General features: G+C 40.1%; 1 protein-coding gene across 1 annotated transcript in view; it reads right to left on the bottom strand.

The window, feature by feature from the left end:
• The window catches only part of LOC120517211 (centrosomal protein of 112 kDa-like), a 196,823-nt gene that overhangs the window by 20,923 nt on the left and 153,344 nt on the right, over nt 1-22,556 (bottom strand). Inside the window, exons 20-21 of the mRNA XM_039739378.1 lie at nt 15,000-15,182; nt 2,463-2,681 (exon numbers count right to left, since the gene is read on the bottom strand). Coding sequence (XP_039595312.1) covers nt 2,463-2,681; nt 15,000-15,182 — 402 coding nt within the window. The remainder of the gene's footprint in view (nt 1-2,462; nt 2,682-14,999; nt 15,183-22,556) is intronic.

The following is a 22,556-nucleotide window of genomic DNA, read 5'->3' as shown; positions in this document are numbered from 1 at the left end:
CTCACTCATGCTGTGGCCAATTTAGAATCAGCAGTCAATTGAAATTGTACGACTCCCAAGTCCTTCATGTACAGAGCACTTTCAAGTTTCCGGCCTCCCATAGTATATTCCTACATGCAATACATTTACATTTATCCACAACTCTGCCCAGGTTCATCTGTAATGAGTTAGCTGATTGTAGATGATCTCTCATTCTAGCAACAGTAGTTATAGAAGCATCTGCAAACTTGACTAGCTTTTATTTACACTCTTATCAACGTCTCTTATGGACATACCAGATATAAATACAGTCAGGGGTTTTCCACAAGGTTTCAGATAATGGGAGCATGGAACTGGGAGTAAGGAGTATATTGGATAAGCGGACTTGCGTATTCTATTGATAACAATGAAGTTCTTTATTTTGCCGAGAGTGGAAAAGTGTTTCATGTTCATTAGACATGAAAGAAAGAATTTTGCTGCACTCTGTAAATGTCACAATATTAATACAACAACAAAAAAGAAACTATGCGGGGGAAAAACGTTAGACACATACTCAACACAAGACAGAAAACGTGGCAAAAAGTCCAATTGTAAGGCTAAAGATGGGGGTGGGTGGGTTTTGGTTGGGTTTAGATTTTAGTCACATAATCTCTTCTGCCCCTAGCTTGATGCTGGCATAGTTGCCCAGCTGGGGGCTAGGAACATGCCCGCTGTAATCATCCAAGTTGCCAAGGGACGGATGCTACTCTCTGGAGCTTGTTTAGGCTTTAGCTGAGACACTGCAGTAGCTCTGCAGATTGCTTCCTCTGAATTTGATCGTCTACAAGTTAAACAGCCCTCCTCTACGTGAGCCGATTGTGAACAGGCTTTGATCTTCACTCCAAATTTCCAGCTCTACATAATCCATGACAAAAACTAATGTGATTTACACTATCTTCAAATGACAAAATAGCGGGCGGCTGACAGAAATTAATAAGTCAATACAAGAAGAAAGGCTCCTGGCAGAAGAACATACAAATCAGACGAAGGAGGCGAATGAGACCTTCAAACCGACAGGCGCACTCCTACTCAGTCCTTACCTGTGAGCCACTCAAAGGCAACCGAAAGTGGTAAGAGGCTGTCTGAGTCATCTGTGAATGGCCATTAAGGAATGATGGTCGTCCAAAATATGGACAAGGGTTAAAATTACATTCTAGTCTTTGAAGCTGCTAATAACTGGAAAAGAGCCACATGGCCAGTCTAATCCTTTACTTTAAAGCAACGCCGAGACCTTTCAGGAATGGTTATTTTGTCAACAGCATTGGAGCCGGTGTTAACACAAGTCAGTGTGTATTTGATCACACAGTTCAAATGACATACTATAGAGGTGATGAGAACTAAAGCGCAGAAGATGTATGAGCGTGGGTCTCTGGCAGAAACCAGGCACTTTGCTGATCTGCAAAAATGTGGAACGGTTTCAATATATTATGGTTTAGTAATCCAGAAAATGTGTCCCAAACAACAGAGATTATTAACTTCTCCTGAGTGGAGACATCATTCAGGTGCTGTTGTGGTGGGTAGAGCCTGGTAGTCCAAGCAAAACAGATGTGGGATCACAGATAGGCCAGCATAAGTCAATAAGAGAAAGCTGAGGAATAACTACCCACTTTAAGTAAATCAAAATAGAGCTGGACAAAGATAAATCAAACTGAGCAGGGACTGGAATAAACGAAACAAGATCAGAGTTACGCCAAGTGCCAAGTGAAGCAGAACAAAATTAGTTTTGAGAAAGTCAAACTAAATGAGACACAGGATAAGAGTCAGGCCAGGGCAAGACAAACTGAGCATGGAATTGAATTAACCCAAAATGATCACAGTCAGAGCAGTGTAAGTGAAGCAGAACAGAGTCAGGTTTGGGAAGTCAAATGGAGCATGGATAGAGGATAAGAGTCAGGTCAAGGGCAAGTAAAATCACAGGGAAGTCAGGACAGGGTAAATCAAACTGAGCAGGACCTGGAACTAACCAGACTGGATGAGCAGGTCAAGTGAAGCAGACCGGGGATGGACTGTGCTAAGTGAAAGCAAACAGGGGCAGAGATGAAACAAACCGACTCAGTCAGGCAAAGAGACATGAAGAAGAGTAAGGACTGGGATTTACCAAACGGGATAAAAGTCAGGCCAAGGTAAGAAGAAGAATGGAACATAGGCTGTTTGTCTGAAAATGGGATCAGGGAGAGGCCAAAGCAATTGAAGCAGAACGGCGCGAGGGCAGCATAAGTCAAACAGAACAGAACAGCTGTCAATGCCCTGCACGATGCAGCCGCTGACAAACACCTGGTCAGAGACATCTGCCACCCCTCTTATCAGTTGGGGCAATTTATGTGACCTACATGTTTGACCCAGGAAGCAACTCTTCCACCTCTTCCCCGCTAGTCAGTGTCATGCAGTGTTCTTAATTAATCAGACCATTAACCGCTAGCTAGGCATTCCAAAACCCTTCTTACCTTATCAAGCGCTTGCTCAATTTCCAAGGCATGTGTTTGTTGCAAGTCCAACCTGGTGCGTTCTAACTTCTTAATGGTAGCTTCATGCTCCTTGGCTGTTTTTTGCCTTTCTTCCTCATGTTGTCGGCTTAACTCACGTAGCTGTTGCTTGCTTTGTGACTTTTCTTGAAACATCTCCTCCCGAAGCTGGTGAACTTGGCCTTTCAGCTCAGCAATGGTCTGTGGGAGAACAAACAAGACTTACTCTAAAGATGTAGCCACATAAAAGTTAACAACTTTTGAAAAGGGAAAAACTGTGCTCCTCACAGGGCTGCTGGTAGATTGGAATTGGTGCAAAGAGGGGGCAGAGAATCAATATGTGTAATCAATGGGGAAACATGTGTCCATACTGAGAATAACAAGCTCAACAAAACAACTAGCATTATACCAGGCCTACTTGAAGATAAGAGCCCTTATAGTGTGGAATAAAAGTACTGGTGAGAACTCAGTACAACCTTTTTTTTTTCTCATGCAACATTTAGCTGTTCTTCTCTGCTATCTATCATATAGTGCCTTTTACACACTCTCTCTATTTTCTTCTTTCCATTGTATGGAATTTATAATCATTTCCTTTTATACTGTTGTTAGTTTTACTAGCCTAGCTACAGGGATCAATTTTCTTATTAGTATTAACACAGTGATAATACCAGATTTATTATTTTATATATATATATACTGTTATAAGCATATATATATGCTGTTCTTTCTTATATTCTGTAAGTGCCCTGAGCATGGGAAAGGCGCAATATAAATAAAATGTATTATTATTTACGACCACTGCTATTATGCAAATGTTTTCAGAATGCAATGTCACCTGGCATGTCAGAGGACTGGAATTGTGAAGAGTCTGGTCTTTGCTTCAGCCAGGGAGTCAAGATTGAAGGGGATCTTAGCCTCATTTGGGAACGGAACATTTGGGGTTGGGGGTAGTGGATGGTAAAAGAAAGAGCGTGCTGTATACACCACTTACATTACCTCCTGTGTTCTTATTACGAGAGTCACAGTGCAGCTGGCAGAAGCCTACAACTAATGGTGAGCCTAGACATTCCTAATTTTAAAATTTTATTGGATTTTTTCTCCCACATAAGAAAATGAACCCTACTGGACAAAGGCCACAGAATACAGCCTGTTCATTACAGATAGCAAGTTGGAAAGGTAAAGGTCTGAATTATGAGCTTAAAAGAGAAAAAATGCCCCCGCTTTTCAGTGTCATGAATTCAAATATAGTATTTCATCAACAAACACATCAAACTACTAAGGACCAGTTTTGAATAAAAGGAGACCAAATTGGATAAGTATTTCATTTCAAATTTAACACAAAAGCATGAGCTGTGGGAATTTTGATTAACTGAGGAATCCGTTTTGTACCTTCAGTCAACAGTGGATCCTGAAAGATGCTATATCATAGTGATGGGGCAAGTAAATTAAACTAAACTAAACTAGGTCTTGTCAACATATACACCACACTCAGAGGATAAAGAGTTTAGTAGAGTTTTAGACGCAATTCCTAATCTGAGCATAAGCAAACTCATAATAACTAGGGGACTTCAGTTGCATACAAAAGCCTATTTTAGATTGGTCAACAACAAATGCCACTGTTATTATCTAACACTACTATAATAATATCAAACTTCATGAAGGATCATAACCTCGGAGAGTTCTCTACCCTTTTTCGTGGAAATGTTTATTCTTTTCCACAGTACATCATAGTTATTCACAATTTTATGTCCTTTATTACATCTTCTAAACATGATGCAGTTATTCTGATCATATTCAACTAATTTTAGAATTAAAATCATTAGGCACTACTGATACAACATAGAGTCGGTGACCAAACCCCTTAATATTTGGAGATGGAGATTTCATTCCATTACTTTCAGATTAATTTTTTATAGAGAGTAATGCTAATCCACAGATGTCAGCAGGAACACTTTGGGAGGATCTAAAAGCATACCTGAGGGGACAAATTAAACCACTTATTTCATACAAACAAAGTGAAAACTAAACAGGACAACAGAATTGTGTCACCTAATGACACATTATTTAAAAAAGGCTGTAGCTACAAACAGAATATAATCTCTTGAACACAGAAGACACAGAGCAACTAGTCTTGAAGTCCCAGCTCTCTTATTATGAGCACAGAGAAAAGGCGAACAAGATTTTAGCTTAATAAATACTGTGGCAAGCGGCTGGAGGTGGTACCCTGTCGGGACGCCCAGAAGGACTGGAGGAGGGCTTACGCCTCCTGACCACGATGGGGTAACCGCCCTGGTTGGTTTGGGGACCACGGGAACAGAGCTGAGAAGCTCAACCCTATAGGGGCCCGTGGTCACTGCCAGGGGGCACCCAGATGCCTGAGGAGCCCCCGCCACACCCGGAAGTGCTGGGGGGAAGAAGACCAGGGACACCCGGAGTACTTCCAGGTGCACTGCCGGCACTTCCACCACACCAGGGAGTTCTGGCAGTTGCTCATTGGCAGGCACCTGGAGCACATCTGGGTGGGTATAAGAGGGGCCGCCTCCCTCCATTCGATGGCTGGAGTCAGGTGGAAGAAGGACAGAGCTCGGAGGAGAGGAGTGGAGGTGGACCTGAAGAGAGAGGTATTGGATAGAGGCCTGGACTTTAAGGGTGTTTGGTACGGGGTACTGGGTTGTGTGTGCACTGTAAATAGTGTAAATATGATTAAACGTGTGTTGGTTGTTGAACCATCGGTGTCCGCCTGTCTGTGCCCGGGCCAGCTTCCACAATACATAAAAACAAAGTGCTAAAGATTAGAAGGGAAAAAGGAGCAAATTTCAGTGAGCATTAAGAGATTACTACTACTGTATATTTAATGAATATTATAGCTTGCTATACAAGTCAGGGTGTAATGAACCGGAAAGACATTTTAATTCTTTTCTTGATAATTTGGAAATGCTACAACTTAGCATGCTGGCTACACAGGAACTCGAAAAAAACACTGAGTTTTACTGAATTTCACAAGACTGTACTAAGTGCACTTACAAAGTGGAAAAACTACAAGTCCAGATGGTTACCCTGCAGAATTTCACAAAAGGTTGTCTCCTAAACTTGGTCTTTTAATGCTAGCTAGGTCTGAAGAAGCAAAAGATCTCAATATTATATCAGATACCCTACAACAAGTATCAACCACTGTCTTCCCAACGAAAAATACAGACCCTTTGGAATGTGAATCTCAAAGGCCAATCTCAATACTAAATAATAATATCAAGGTATTGGACAAAGTTCTTGAAAAATAGATTGAGAGAGGGCTCCCTGTACTAATATTAGAAGACCTAGTGCGATTCATTAATGGCAGGTAACTATCATAAAATGTTTACCACTTGTTGAAAGTACTCTCAGGAATTTGAGCACCTGTAAGTTCAGAAAAAGCATTCAATAAAGTAGAAGGGGGATATCTCCTTAACAATTATACACACAGGTTTGGTCCACATATCGCAGCCCTAAGTAAGCAACTTTACTTAAGACCCGAGGCCTAAGTGCAGGTAAACAATATAAATTGAGATTATTTCAGATCAGAACATGGAACGCAACAAGGCTGTCCATTATCTTCATGTGTCTGCTGCAAAACTCAAAAATAAGGGTATTTATATGTGAAGAAACAGTACAAAAACACCTCTCTGTGTAGACAATATGATTCTACTCATCACTAACCCAAATGTTTCACTGCTGATCTTAATAAATGAATTAAATGTCAAGTGTGCTTCTTCTAGTGAGCTTGTTTACATGTCATAGCATCTTAGAAGGCTTTGTATCATAACAGTTTAAGTATTTGGGAGTTACAATTATAAAGAAGCTTAAAGATATTTTAAGCTAACATTTGGCAGATTTACCAAAAGCACTAGACAGGATGTCAATAGAAAGTCAACTCATCACCTCTCCTTAGCAGGCAGAGTTAATAGGGTAAGATTAGATAAACTTTATTAATTCTATGGGGAAATTCAAATGCACACAGCTGTAAAAAAATAAAAAAACAAGAATACAGACTAACAGGAAATATAATGCAGTCAGTCAATCAATCAATAAATAAAATAATATAATAAAAAAAACATTTTAACTGGCTTAAGGTGTGATTGCTATATTGCCAGCACCTGTTTCTTGCCACAGGTGAGTTCAAACGAGCATCATATGCTTGAAATAAAACGATTTACCCACAATTTTGAAAAGGTGCCAATAATTTTGTCCGGCCCATTTTTGGAGTTCTTTGTGACATGATGTCAGATTTGGCTTTTTTTCTTTGTTTTTTTGTGTTGTTCCAATGCACATAAAGCAAATAAACATGTGTATACAAAAACATTTGTAATTGCAACAATTTTCTTGGAGAAATGGTGCATTATCTGGGAAAATTCCAGGGGTGCAGATAATTTCGGCTGTGATTGTATATTATCAGCTTATTTGTATGGAAAGGAAAAAAGACCACATGTTTAAAAAAAAAAATCAGCATTACACAGACTTTCAACTACGCTACTGGGTTGCAGACATTTGCACTTTGACATAGTGGAAAGAAGAAGACAGTGCTGAAGTTGTACTGGCCTGGTTGATTGTGGAAAGATAATATTGTAGGAAGTCCTTTCTGCCTGCTCCACTCAGGGCTCCAGTCATTAATTGTTTTCACCAATATACTAGCAACCCAATCACTCTTCACTCACTCAAAATATGGAGGAAATGTAGAAATCACTTCAAGGAAAATACACTGCACTCTGTTGTTTCATTACATCATAATTTTGCATTCACACCCTCCCTCAACTATACAGCATTTCACGTTTGGAAGACGTTAGGCATCTGAACCTTCACAGACTGATAGTATGTTTGCAGCTTTTGATGAGCTTTGTAGTAAATATGGAATTCCTTCAATACACTAATTGTTCTAACTAAAAGTTAGGAACTTTGTAGAAAAGAATTTCTCTCACTTCCCTAATCCACCACCAATGCTCAAAACTGAAACAAAAATTAGCTAGTAAGGAAAAAAATATTGCCAGCATTTCCAGACTTTATCAAACAATGTAAAAGAGCTCAGCTCTACATCATCTTTATCAATGCTGGGTAGAAGACCTGTCAATATTTCCGACAATAAATGGAAACTTATAATTTGCAACATTCATTGTTCTTCAATTTGTGCAAAACACACTACAATCCATCTGAAAATCATCCACTATATCCATATTTCCAAATTAAAACTATCAAAAAATTATCAGGAATTGGATCCTGCTTGAGACAGATGCAAGGTAGCTGTAGCCTCACTTGGGCATATGTTTTGGGACTGTCACAACTTAAAAGTCATTCTGGGAAAATATTTTTTTATTACCTGTTACCACATATTCTTCAGTGTGTAAAACTGCATGTGACAAATGCAATTTTTATTTGAGTGTACAGTATGATGTTGGATCATCGCAAAACTTTGTAGAGCAATTTTTGGAGTTATTTCAGATATTCTTAAGTTTACCTAGTGACAAGCTGACCATTATTTTCTATGCTCTACTGTCAGAGTGTCTACTAATTCTATACAACTGGAAGAATCCTAATGTGCCTTACATAACCTTAATTGAAAATGTTGCTTTAAATAACCAAACACTTTGCTGCTTTCTGTTCAGTGTGAGGACTAGGGGTCGGGGGAGGACTAGGGGTAGGGGGGGGATTTGGTGTTTAGATGGGGATAACGTTATTCATGATTACATTTTTTTACTTTTTTATATATATACGGCATATCAGTTATGATTCTGATTGAACAGGTTGTTTTTTCTTTATTTTTTAGAATAAAAATGTGGTTTTATTGAAACATATTTAAATGTCATATTATTGAACTTCTTTAATGTATTTATCTGGGGCAAATAAAGATTTAAATTAACCAAAAAATAAACCTAGTATTAGCTAACACTGACAGCTATATTACAAATTTCCTTCACTCATTTCGGAGCGAGCACATTACCTTTGAACACCCAGTGAAGAGAGCAAAGGTTGAATTTTAGCTATTGCTAAATATGCTGGTCTCAAAGATTAGTACTCTAAGCCTGTGTTACTCCAACTGCAACTGGATGTCCATTAGAAAATCCAAGAAGGAAAAAAAAGGCAACAAAACCATTTCCACACAGATTTTAAACCCTTGAGCAACTGAAGGCTTCTTCAGCTCCACATTGCACTCACTCATCAGCCATGGCTGTTCACTGAAATGATATAGTAATAATCAAATCACCAAATTTGCTGAAAATGAGGTTGCAGATCTTACACAGTGGTATCATAAGAAATGCTTGGCACTGAATGTTGTCAAGAAAGAAAAAAACATCTAGGAGACACTGATAGCATCCTGGCTGAAATTGATGGAGCAGTGGGGTGACAACAAAATGTCATGTTTCCTGCTCTCACAGGGTCATATGATATAGTGTGGATGCAATTCCCCAAGTATGCATCATTTCATCTACAACAATTTACTATCACAAAATATGCCAAAATAGTTTAAAACTATTATGATTATTTATTCATTTAAAATGTATGCGGTAACTAGCAACCCTGAATGCGGTAAAGTGTCAGTATTTTTACCTGGGCATTTTAAGAACTGTGTTTGTGCTCAAACAGTGTGTGAACAAAACATGTTTTTTTCTAGGATTTCTTTGTATCTATAGATGTTCCTTAAAGCTGCTTCTAACTTGTTGCTTTTTATTTAGATATATATAATTTTAGAGTGATAAGTTAAGAAAAGAAATGCTTATCAGCACAGCAAGTCCTTGAAAGTGTCCTTGTTGTTGAGGGTAGGTGATGAGTCCGAGAAAGATTCAGAAGCAGGCAGTGGGGAGACAAATGATGAAATACAGAGTGAACATTACAGAGGGAGACTTCTAATGTCATTAGATCTTGAATGTTCTGGGCTGGGAACTATACTGTTGAAAGGCACAGTTCCGATGAGGAGGAGGCAGAGGTTGAAGGTGAAGGGAGCCAGCAACAAGAGCAGCTGCGCAGAGTGAAACAACTCAAGGCACATTACCTGAAATATCTTCTTACAGAGGCAAAAGTGGTAAAAAAAAAAAAAAAAAAAACCACCTCAGAAAATGCCACATATGGCCAGTACCACTGCAAGTCACTGGTCTGTGATTATTGTGTTGAGTAGCACATTATTACCGAGTGTTCAGGGAAGAGGTTTTCATTAAAAAGTTTGCACAGCTGTGGTCGTTTGAGGCCTTATTTTTATACTGTATATACACTGTCATCATCTAGAAAGTGAGCAAAAATGCCATCCATTAACATGGGTAAAACCAAAGAGCTCTCAACTCAAATGAGGAAAGCTGTTGAGCTGCAAAGTTTGGGGAATAGCTATAAAAATAGGCATTCAGTTGAAATTATCAATAACCACATCCAGGACTATAGTAAAGACCACATGCAGTAAGGAGGATGCTAAGAGAGGCAAAGAGGAGCCCAAAGACCACAGTTTCACACTGCAAAGTTTAGTTGAATCTGGTGGTTTCATCATTTCAGAATCAATAGAGACATATCACCTCCATGATCAGAAGCTTTTTGGATGAGTTCAAGAAAAGACGACCTTCCTGGGACCAAGACACAAATCCCAGCATGTGAACTTTGCCATGCATCATTGCAGTTAATACTGGAATCACGAGCTGTGGTCAGATGAGACAAAATTGATCTTTTTTGTCACGTACACCATCATGAAGATGGTTTGGCAATAAAAGGGGACTGCATACAAAGAATGGCACCTTATACTTATGGTAAAATATGGTGGTGGCTCTTTGATGCTTTCGGGTTGTTTTGCTGCCAGTAGTCCAGGGGCTCTAATACAGACTGTGGTTGGGTTTTCTAACAAAACATTGACAAGTGGTCCAAGAACCCTCCATAAGTGTTCTCTAACCTTGTTAAATACTACAGAAAAAGGCCAAGTACAGTCATTGTCACCAGGGGAGTCTCCACCAAGTTCTGAAATTTGGGGTGCCAATATTTTGGAATCTGCATTTTTATTAAAATTTGTGTTGTTAAAGGAAAACTTTGTGTTCCAAAAATATGCTTGACAATAAAAGCATGGAGCTTACCCTTTTGTTTAACCTCAAAGTATCAATCATAGCATGTGTGGCTCATTTTATGTTAATTTTAGCACATTCTCATGAAAGATGCCAATAATTCTGGAGTTGACTATATATGCCAGGTTGCTAAAGATCCAAGGTATGGAATAGTGTTTCCAGAAAGTCCCATGTATACAAGAGTTAAAGTAACTGTTGCCAAAGGCCCACTGAGACTCTGAATGTGTGAGAAAAATTACTGGCTACAATTAAAGCTCATGGACTAACAATGGCCAGGGAATCTCATTAGAAAGGCTTTTGTGAAATAGTGACAAATAAGGAATTAAAGTAAATATCCTTGCTCACAAACCGTTTGAAAAATGTCTACTATATCATACTGCAGATATTTATAAGATTGTGGTCTGAAGTGGCTGAAGTAAACATTTCTGCATGCATACTGAGCAGTATGAGGGGCACAAAATAAATTATGCACGCTAGCAAGGTCAGCATTTTTAAGGGTGATGATGAGATCATCTTCAGTAAGCAAGGCAGAAAGGTATAGAAGGGCACAATATGGAGGAACTCTGTACCTGCAGAGAGGACGTCTGTGTTTCAACAAGGCAATGATTCAAAACACTACAAAAAAACTACAGTAGCCTAAAATGACATCTTAAAGTCACAGAAAATCTTAAAATTGCTGTTCATGTTTATTCCCCAAATAACATAACGCAGCCTGGGCAATTTTGCAATGACCAATGGGAAAACAATGCTTTGTGCAAAACTAACAGTGACTTATGTAAAAAAAATGACTGGCCCTTGTTGGCAGATGTGTTTCAACACAATAAGGACTTGATGCCATTTTCAAGTTCTATAATTTGTATTATTTTTGTATTGTTTGCTGTATTCTGTTTTTTGGTTAGGGGTCCTGTGAAGGGGTATGTGATACTACCAAAAAGACTTTTCCAATCCAACACATCAGAATCTGAGGTTATCTTTTTCTTCTTCTTTTGGCTGCTCCCGTTAGGGGTTGCCACAGCAGGTCATCTATATCCATATCTTCCCATCCTCTGCATCTTGTTCTGTTAGATCCGTCAGAAGCATGTCCTCTCTCACCATATCCATAAACTTTCTCTTAGGCCTTCCTCTTTTCCTCTTCCCTGGCTCTATCCTTAGCACACTTCTCCCAATATACTCAGCATCTCTCCAAACCAACACAATCTTGCCTCTCTGACTTTGTCTCCCAACCGTCCAAATTTAATGGACCCTCTAATGTACTCATTTCTAATCCTATCCATCCTTGTCACACCCAATGCAAATCTAAGAATCTTTAACTCTGCCACCTCCAGCTCCGTCTCCTCCTTTCTGATCAGTGCCGCCATCTCCAACCCATATAACATAGCTGGTCTCACTACCATGCTGTAGGCCTTCCCTTTCACTCTTGCTGATACGGTCTGTGACAAATCACTCCTGACACTCTTCTCCACCCATTCCATCCTGCCTGCACTCTCTTTTTCACCTCTCTTCCACAATCCCCATTACTCTGTACTGTTGATCCCAAGCATTTAAACTCACCCACCTTCGCCAACTCTACTCCCTGCATCTTCACCATTCCACTGACCTCCTCTCATTTACACACATGTATTCTGTCTTGTTCCTACTGACCTTCATTCCTCTCCACCTCTCCAGGATCTCCTCAACCTGCTCCCTACTCTTGCTACAGATCACAATGTCATCAGCAAACATCATAGTCCACCGGCACACCTGTCTAATCTTGTCTGTCAACCTGTCCATCACCATTACAAATAAGAAAGGCCTCAGAGCTGATCCCTGATGTACTCCCACCTCCACCTTGAAGGCATCCATCACTCCTACCGCAGACCTCACCACTGTCACACTTCCCTCATACATATCCTGTACAACTCTTACATACTTCTCTGCCACTCCCGCCTTCCTCATACAATACCACAGCTCCTCTTGAGGCACCCTATCATATGCTTTCTCCAGGTCCACAAACACGCAATGCAACTCCTTCTGGCCTTCTCTATACTTCTCCATCAACGCCCTCAGAGCAAACATCACATCTGTGCTGCTCTTTCTTGGCATGAAACCATCCTGCTGCTCACTAATCATCACCTCACTTCTTAATCTAGCATTCACTACTCTTTCTTATAACTTCATGCTGTGGCTCATCAATTTTATCCCCCGTTAGTTACTACAGTCCTGAACATCATCCTTATTCCCTTATTCCTAAATGTGAGGTTGTAAAAAACTAAAAAAGTAGAATGGATAAGGATTGAAAATGTTTAGAATCCTGACTGGTGCCTTCAGAACTAAACAGATCAAAATCATTTAAAAAGTAATGAAGTCTGCTCAAAAAAAAAAAAAAAAACTAGAATTGGATTGATTTTAAACTTAATTTATGCACAGCAAGTAATACAATAAAGGATTTTTCATCATGAATGCAAACTGTCCTTATCTTTACCGATGAAAAGGTTCAAAGATAGTTTTACCCCAAGGGATATGTCTTATAAATAAATAAATAAAAATCACTTAATTTACCAACTGCTATCCTTTGGTAAAGGCCATGCTTTTAAAAATAGTAGAAATGAATAACATTTGCATGGCTAACCTACTCAAATAGCTTTACAAATGCAGTGCGAGAGCTACTTCAACCACAATCAATGTGCAGTATCCGCCTAGATGATGCGATGGCAGCCATCTATGCTCCAGTACACTGTCACACAAGCACGTCTGTGCATCACTCTTCGGGCTCATCAGAGGTATGTACTACCACTTGTGTTCCCTCCGCAGTACAATGAGCCGACTCCGCCCCTTCCAGTCCCCCACCTATTAAGGTTGCAGCTGTCAGAAGGAGGTGTTCAGTCTTGAACAGAGTACACTGCAGGACGGAGCTCTTTTCTCCCTGTCCAGAACTCAGTAATTGCCAAACCTGATGGCTATCTTGTATTGGCATGCATAGCTGCCTTTTATCATTACTTTTTGTTGGTGGATTTAAACAGGCACAACTGCATGGGCATTACAACATTTTTTCATGGAACTTAAAGTGCCTTCCCAACCACAACACTCACCACACATTAGCAATTAGGCGGTGAAGGAGTGAGAGAGATAGTTAGCTAATAAGGAACAGGAGATGATTAGCGGGGCCAGAATGACCAGGCTGTGGTGGGCAATTTAGCCAGGACATCAGGGTTCCCCCACTCTTTTCGAATTATGTTCAAGGATCTTCTATGACCATCGAGATTCAGGACATTGGTTTTATGTCTCATCCGAGGAAAAGCACCAAATTTTACAACACAGTGTCCCCTTCATTGCACTTGAGGATTGGGATCCATGCAGACCACAGGGTAAGCGTCCCCAATGGTGTCACTAACATCTTTTTCAGTAGTAACCCAAACTCTTTCTAAGATGGTCTCCCATCCAAATAGTGGCTGAGTTTCAGGTGGGTCACCTGTTCTGCTATTTTATTACACATTATTGTACTTTGTTGTATGTTGAGTTCTTGGTACTGTATATTATATCACTTTAACCCTGCTTTACCTGTATTATACTGAGGTAATAAGTGAAAATACCAGTTATAATGTATTTAACTGCACATGCCATCTTGAACTTGAATATGCAAATATAAATAAGCCATTCTGCTATAAGCAAACATGCTCACATTCTGTATACACACTTACACATACTTTTTAAAAACATACTTATCTGAGACAAACACTGCTCACCTGTAGACACGCCCAAGTGCATACACTTGTTGGCACAATGTACAATGTTACATGTACATCTCAACACTTTCACCAGTACAAACACAAGTATGTTCATACACTCTGTCTCCATTTACCCTTGGTGTCAGCTGTGAAGGTACATTAATTCAACGCATCGCAGGAAGGCAAAAAACTGACCAATCAGCTGTAGTTTTGGAGGATGCATGCTTGGCATGCAGCGCTGGCACATACACTTTCTTGGTGGTGTGCTTGCCTTCCAGAATACTCCTGCGGGCATTGACGGGGCCTTTTCTATAGCTGTGAAGCAACCGTCCTTCATTTAGACATCCTTCATAACAGTGGGGGGACACCATCAGGTCTGTCATAGCCCAGAATCCCCACCTCCAGCCTGATCTGCAGCTGCCATGCACATTACATCAGCATGTCTGAAGAGTCAAACATACCCACAGCTGGTGGTCATTCTACTTACTGGTGTCCCACTGGGGTAAAGGAGGAGTTTGGGGGCAGTGAGTAAACCGCATAAATCTCATGATGAACAAACAGAAAATTTAATCTCCTTATAAATAAAAAGAAAAAGACAATAGGAAGTAAAATGGGTCGCTGGCGCAGCAGGCGTAGAGACTGGACAGAAATCCTCGCAAAGAATGGCAATGGAATGGAATGGCTTTGGGAGGGTTTGCCATGCGCACAAGGCATTTTAGGTTCACCAAATGCCCACACGACAGCGGAGAACCCCCTACCTGGTTGCTGCGCTGCCGCCACTCCTGCATCTGTTCTTCGTGCTGTGCCATCACTGCCCGCTGCTCTTTCTCCAGCTTCTCAATCTCTTGCTCATGGCCTTGCACCAGAAGATCTTTCACGGCGTTGTGCTTCTGAAAATATTCTGACTTCTCATGCTCCTGATTCACTTTCAGCTCCGTAATCTAATTGGACAACGAAGAACGATATTTCATCAGTTCCAATCACTGTTGTCATGACAACCTGTCCACTGCACCTTTTTTTTCCCCCTTAAAAAAAGCATTGCGGCACATCCTGTTACATCATCAATACCTCACATGCTAACCATTTAGCAGCCCGCGCCCTGACAGAATGAGCAGTCAGCGTCCACACGAAATTCAAGGGGGCGGCACTTATGAGTTATTCAAAATGGCGTCGAGCAGAACCTTTAAAGGTGATGGGTTTATTGCACCATCTAATTCAGTCCTCAGTGGCCTGGCTGGCACCAACATCTGAATGCCATTTTTTTTTCCTTCATTATGGAATTCCGCTTTCATAATAACAGGATGCAGTTGCATGCCTTCTGTTTCAAACCGTTTTTTAATCTTTTTTAGATGAAGTATATTTTAAAGAAAGGGACTGATCAAACATTTTGTGTTGAAGGTTTCATACCCTGATATAAACAAATGTACGTAGAGAAGCCAAGTGCTTCATATAAAGCTACTGATTCCCAGGATCTTTCCTCAGCCCCAGCTGCGCGGGACATGGTGACCTTGGCTGATCTATGGCTCTCCCTGCTAGCAGTGAATGGCAGTCCAGGAACCTTGGCCTAGTCATCAATGCTTTGATACTAATCCTCCCCGACTAGGCACAATGGCACCCTACCTGCCCTACGAATGCGGCCTTTCAAGTGGGGTGCTGAATGGAGAGCGACGGGATGCCGGCCTCTCTAGTGAGCTTGAGGCCACACAGCTGTTCGAAGCAGTCACTTGGATTTTTCTTCAGTTTTGGTGGATTTTCAAAATAGAAAGATGAAATGTGCCGCGCTCTTACAAATATGAGTTTCTTGGGAGAGTGCCTGCCTGCGACGCTTCTTTGTGGTTGCAGGCAGGCACTGATTCAGTTCATGGGATTGCGAGGCAATGTCAGTCTAAGCTTTGATCGCCTTGCACGTCAGAGATGTTGAACGTGGTGCACCTAGCAGGTGAACAGAGTGCCAAGTCAGCAACACAAACCGAATCAGCCTATACCAACAGTTTATGAAAACCTAATGTTTGGTCAGTATTCCCTTTCCTTAAATTACATTATAGTTCTGCAAAAAAGGTTACTGGATAACTGAATGAATGCGCCCAGCAAAGGCAAAAAGAAGGGTACATTTCAAGGAAGGTGGCAGTTCTACTTCATGGCTCCAACATCCTGTGTTCAAATCCTGCACCTGAATGCTGACTGTGTGCAATTTGCATGTTCCCACTATGTCTATATGGATTTTCCTCCCGTATCTCCAAAGACATGCAGGTTTGGATAACCAGAATTTCCAGATTGGCTTCTGTATGAGTTAGTGTAGATTTGTGCAGGTTGGCGCATCAGGTTAGGCGACAAGACAATTGCCTTAGGTGGCACTTTTGGTCAGGGCGGAATTATGAAGTAATTTTTTTTTTTTTAATAATATTACAAAATAATAACCCAAAACAGTTAAGCATGAACCTATAGAATTCCATATACATCGAGTACCTTATTTATATTCTACAGTAGAACCCCAACTATCTAAGGTAATGTGGACCTGAGATAAGTGAAAACTTGGAAAAAATGGATGGCAGCGTTTTTTTCCTGGTCCATCTGTTTGACAGCTTCCAGTTTTGCTGGTAAGGACACCACAACACGCTTCCTTTTCCTGCTCATTGTGATATTCAAGATGCAGACTTAATAAATTTATTTTTATTTATTTTTTTAAGCACTTTATGGAATTTATTTAAAGCAAATAGAATTCCATACAAACAAAGTCGAATTTTACAGAACTAAGTTCAAATCAAATCCACCGCCCGCAAGACTTAATAAACTTTAGAAATGTATTAACACAAAAGTCAAAGTGAACAAAAGAGGAGAGCATGTGTAGATGGTCAACACTGGCGACACACTGACAACTGCCAAGAGGTTCAGTTGGGGAGGGGGTGAATAAGCCATGCCCACAGTCACCATCTCCTTAACCGCTCACTTGGCACTGTCGAGTATAGAGGTGTAGTATTTATATAGTGGGTACAGTATTTTTGACTAAGCTTTTTTGAATTATAACAAAAGTAGTGTATTATACTTGCAGGTTTGCTTCAGACAATGAGAAACCTGAGTAAGAAGTCAGGGTGCGGATAACTGGAGTTCAACTGCATTCTTAAATATTTTGAGAACTTTTTTCATTTCAAAAGTTTCCAATTAATTACTTAATTAATTAAACACTTTAAAAACATCAAGGCTGACCAAAGTGCTATACAATAAAACCCAACATATAAGACACACAATAACCAAAAGGGTAAAAGAAACAGAAACACAAACACATAAGAGTTGAAGAGATTCATAATAAAAAGTACACAGATAGTCAACATCTCACACTGGGTCAAAGGCCAGGGACTAAAAGTGTGTTTTTAAATAAGATTTAAATTCAGCAAGTGAAGGAGCCCACCTAACGTGCAATGGCAAATCGTTCCTGAGTTTTGGGGCTGCAACTGAAAAAGCCCGATCACCTCTAAGTTTACATCGTGTCTTAGGAACACGTAAAAGCATCTGGTCTGCTGACCTGAGAGGGTGCAGCAGTACCGACAGATAGAATGGGACACAGCCATTAAAGAATTTAAAAACAAATACAAGGATCTTAAAATGGATTTGAAAACGAACTGGAAGCCATTGAAGGGAAGCCAAAATTGGGGTAATGTGCTCATGTTTTGTTGTACGAGTTAAAAATCGAGCAGCGGCATTTTGCACCAGCTGTAGTCGAGCAATGGAGGAGGCCTGGCTTATTCTAAAATCTAGATGAGAGGTTATAAAAGCAGGTATCAATGTTTCAAGGTTGCATTTACAAAAAACAGGCTTCATTTTTGACAGCTGCCTCAACTGGAAAAAGCAAGATTTTACCACTGCGCTCACATGGCTATCAAGTTTTAAAGTACAATCCATTTTCACACCTAAATTTGTCATCATGGATTTCTCATATTGAGCCACAGTGGAAAGGCCTGGCTGGTGCCATTGGGTCTAAACAGCATGACTTCTGTCTTATTCTCATTAAAATTTAGAAAATGTAATGCAACCCAACTCCTGATGTCAATAAGGGAATCAAGCAGGGGCTGGACAGAACAAGGACCAGGGCGCTTCAGAGGGAAATAAACCTGACAGTCGTCCACATAAAGATGAAAGGAAATACTGTGTTTCAGGAAAATAGCGCCAAGTGCCAGCAGGTACAAGGAGAACAGATGAGGTCCCAGGATAGAGCCCAGTGGTACCCCCCACCACAGGGGAGGGCAACAGAAGTGGAGGTAAGATCATCAATGCTGACACAAAATTCATTATTAATAATCATAATACAGTTTATTTCTAAAACACTTTTCCCATGCTCAATATGCTTCACAGAAATTCAGAAAGAACAACAGGGCATATACCCCAATTCCAAAAAAGTTGGGACGATGTATATAGAGCGATGAAAGAAGAAGAGAGAATCGATGGGAAGCCAGTGTGGTGAGAAAGTGGTGAAGGTGCCAGGGGAAGCCGAGTGAGAAGCATCCCTGGGGCATACTGCTCAACAGCAGACAGCAGGAACTATCATGGCTCCTAGGGATCCCATAGACACCAATGGAGGTAGTGCATGGAGGATCAAGTTGGGCTCAACGCATCCCAGTGGACTATTTATTGATTTGAACTTCCTAACTAGAGAACTGTGTTTTTTGAAGAAGATACCATATGACACAATTTGCATATGCTCAGACCTTCTTTGGATTTATTGTATGGTTTATAAAAAGTACTTTGCACCAATCTTATTGCACTTGTCTACCCCAGTCATGACTATCAATGACCTGAGTTCAAGGATATGCCAGCTGCAGACCACCAGGGCAGCAAACCATATATGTGCTAATTTATGCAAAGAATGCAATATCACCATCCAATGAATGCACAATGTCAATTTTTACAGCAAGACAGCAACTTAATAAGCATGTTAGAAATGAAGGTGTAGAGTATAATTAATTATCAAGTCATCAACGTTTTATTGTAAGTCAATTTAAGAGATACTTTGTATTAAATCAGTCTTAACCACTGCATTCAAAGTCTAGAATTGTGCCAATCATTTGCTTTTACTGCGACGCATCTGTGTCTCCTATGTTATGTCAGTTTGAAGATTATCATTTTTATTATTGCTGCTGTTGGATTATTATTTATGTTTTAGTCTATCATTTTTGCGGACCCAATATGTTTACGATGGATCGGATGCCCATGCACATCTCATTATAGATAAACTGATTATGTCATTTTGTAAAATTCTGGCAATTTCTGGAATCTGTTTAAAAGTGTCAGTCTCAATATCTGTTAAACGTCTCTTATGTTTGCACCACGTACTGTACATTCAGTTAAGACAGGGCAGGTGCCTCTTAGCTGGCAGAACAGAGTTTGAAAATGCCAGTGTATATTAGGTAATCATGTGGGATAGGTTAAAAAAAACAAAAAAAACCCAAGTTTCGTTTCACATTTGGTTTTATTTTACATTTGTATATTTTTGTGCCATCTTTGTGTTTTACTACTTTAAAGCTCTTTTTTCAAATTGTTACATATTTTTTTCAAAAATATTGATGCTTTTGTAAAGTTCAGAGAATACACAGCATCATGTAGCCTGCATAGCAGTACTTATTGCATGTGTATGGTTTCATGCATACTAAAGATAAATGGGGGGAGAGGGAGCATGGGCAGGGGATATGGGGGTGTTAGATGGGCAGCCTCAGGTGGCTTTATTTCACAGGCCGGCCTAGGGTGTGTGCATGACTGGCCGCCTGTGTCCAACTTTGTACACACTGCTGCCAGGAGACGCTCACACGCTTGATAAGCTCTACCGTATTTTGATGATTGAAAAAATCCTAATACATATCGGGCTACAATGGTAATAATAAAATAAGAAGGGTTCAAAATGAAAGGAGGTCATTCAGTTCATCAAACTTCTTTGGTTATACATTGAAAATCATTGGGGTTACACAGAGCTGCCACTACTCTGGGAAAAACAGGAGAGTTCCACCGAGTTTAAGAAGGACTCAAACAAGTTCTGTGAATCTAAGGAAACCATAAATTAAATCACAGGGTGTTACTGAAAATGTCAAATAACATACCTACACTATCATAAATGTAGCCATTTAACGAACAATACAGATTAACTCCTCCAGAGAGTTAAGAGATGCCCTGTAAAAACACAAAAATGACCAAAAAGATGTTGCGATTGGCAGAAGTTTAATTTGCATAAAAACTGGCTTGGGAGGTCAGCCTGCCAAGGTATGCAAATGATTTCATTTCCATTTCCGCAACACTCATTTCTCTTACTTGGCGTGCATTGGATGAACATGCATTACAATCTCTACCCTAAGGCACTAATCAAACCGTACTGGTTCAGCGTGACTTTGAGACAGCTGTATTGTGGGTAGAGCAAAGGAGGATATGTGAAGCTTTGATGTTTATGAAGCGGGGCAGTCAGCGTAACCAGTACCTCAATGGATTCTGGTCACAGAGAGGGGAATTATGCAGTCAATAGGGAAAGACTCAGAAGGTGAAGAGGAACAACATCAAGGACAAAATTATGGACTGTGCAAAAGGCAACCATCTACCATCTATAGAGACATTCATCTCCAGCAGAAAAGGATATCACAATCATGGTGGCCACGAACTTCTGGAGATCTAGAAATAGTCACTTGCAAAAAGACACATATGCAAGTGAGAAGGGACTGTAAGTGTGATGAAACAAGGACTTGTTTATTGAGGCCTTCAAGTGAGAAAGTCAAGAAATACTTAAGGAGAACGTGTCAGAGAGTTGAGCGTAAATGGAGAAAACGATAGGCTAAAATAACTGAATATAACAATGTAGTTCACCTTGAGAGGCAGTGCTATTTATCTAAAATTATAAATAATAACACTGGTAATCCAAGAGTTTTACTCTCAACTATTGATCGTCTTCTAAACCCAGCTCACTCAATGGAACGCCTCCTAAAAACCTGGTGAAACTTGTGAGGCTTTCGCTATATATTTTTTTAATCACAAAATTAATGACATTAGAAATAATATAGTACATCTCCCCAAACTTAATCCGACTGAACCCCAGTATTCCATTTTAAGCAAGTTAAATTATTTCACCAGAATCAATCCACCCAAACTACGTAAAATAATCTCTCAACTGCAACCCTCTACCTGCGTCCTTGACCCAATAGCAACAGGCTTTTTCAAAGAAGTCTCTGTTGTGCTAACTGATCATGTACTTGACATGGTGAACTCATTATTAGCTATGGGGGACTTCCCTGACTGTCTTCAGACTGCAGTTGTTGAACCACTCTTCAAGAAAAATGTTTTTGACAACTTTAGTCCAATTTCTAACCTGCCTTTTTTAAGTAAAATTCTAGAAAAGGCAGTCATCACGCAGCTAAACGGTTACTTGAATAAACATTCTACTCTTGACATGTGTCAGTCAGGTTTCAGAAAAAAAACACCATACAGAAACTGCACTATTTAAAGTAGTAAATGACTTGTGGGTTAATGCAGACAGAGGCCATATATCTGTTCTTGTTCTCCAAGGACGGGTTTATAAATCACGCAATGTGTGCACCTGCAGACGCTACTGCTGCGCAAGCCGCACGTAAACTTGATGTAAATCTGGAGGATTTCATCAGGTGGCAGTATGAAATATCGTCACAGTGAGAAAACAACGGTCGGCTTCACTATGTAGTGAATTGCCCGAAACATCCAATAAATTCTGAGGACACCTTGCCACAATATTTCTGAAAAGGATGGATGTTTAATGATTACATCGATCAATTCAGGGACACGTCCAATCCAGCTAGCATTGTGCGTAAGGCAGAAACAATCCCTGGAGGAATCATTAAGGTCAATACAAGCACACACATACACTAGCGCCATTTTAGCATCGACATAATCCCAAACCTGCATGTCCTTGAAAGGAAACCGGAGCACACTGTGGAAACCCAACAGGAAAACATGCAAACTCTCGGCAGGGAACACCAGGAACGTGACACCAGCTTCCGTTACTCCAACGTGCCGCCCCACATGTGTAATTATTAACAGTATTCATCATTTAAACAACGTTAACGACTTATCTGTAAAATGTAACATACATACTTTAACACATTTCACCCTTAAAGTGATATCAAGTATAAATCTAAGGATTCTAAATGTGCAGAGAGCTGAAATCTCATAAATATAATGTCTTCTGTGTGGCAATCACTGCCTGCCGCTGTTGTCCGCGCAAGAGGAAGCCCCAGAAGCACAAGTGGGTTAGTTTTAAGATGACCCTTACTTTAATGACAAAATGAACGAGATTAAAGTCAAAATTTCCACTTTAA

The sequence above is a fragment of the Polypterus senegalus genome, chromosome 17 (assembly GCF_016835505.1).
Source record: "Polypterus senegalus isolate Bchr_013 chromosome 17, ASM1683550v1, whole genome shotgun sequence".
In the NCBI taxonomy this organism is placed as follows: domain Eukaryota; kingdom Metazoa; phylum Chordata; class Cladistia; order Polypteriformes; family Polypteridae; genus Polypterus; species Polypterus senegalus.
This window is presented reverse-complemented; position numbering and strand designations above follow the sequence as displayed.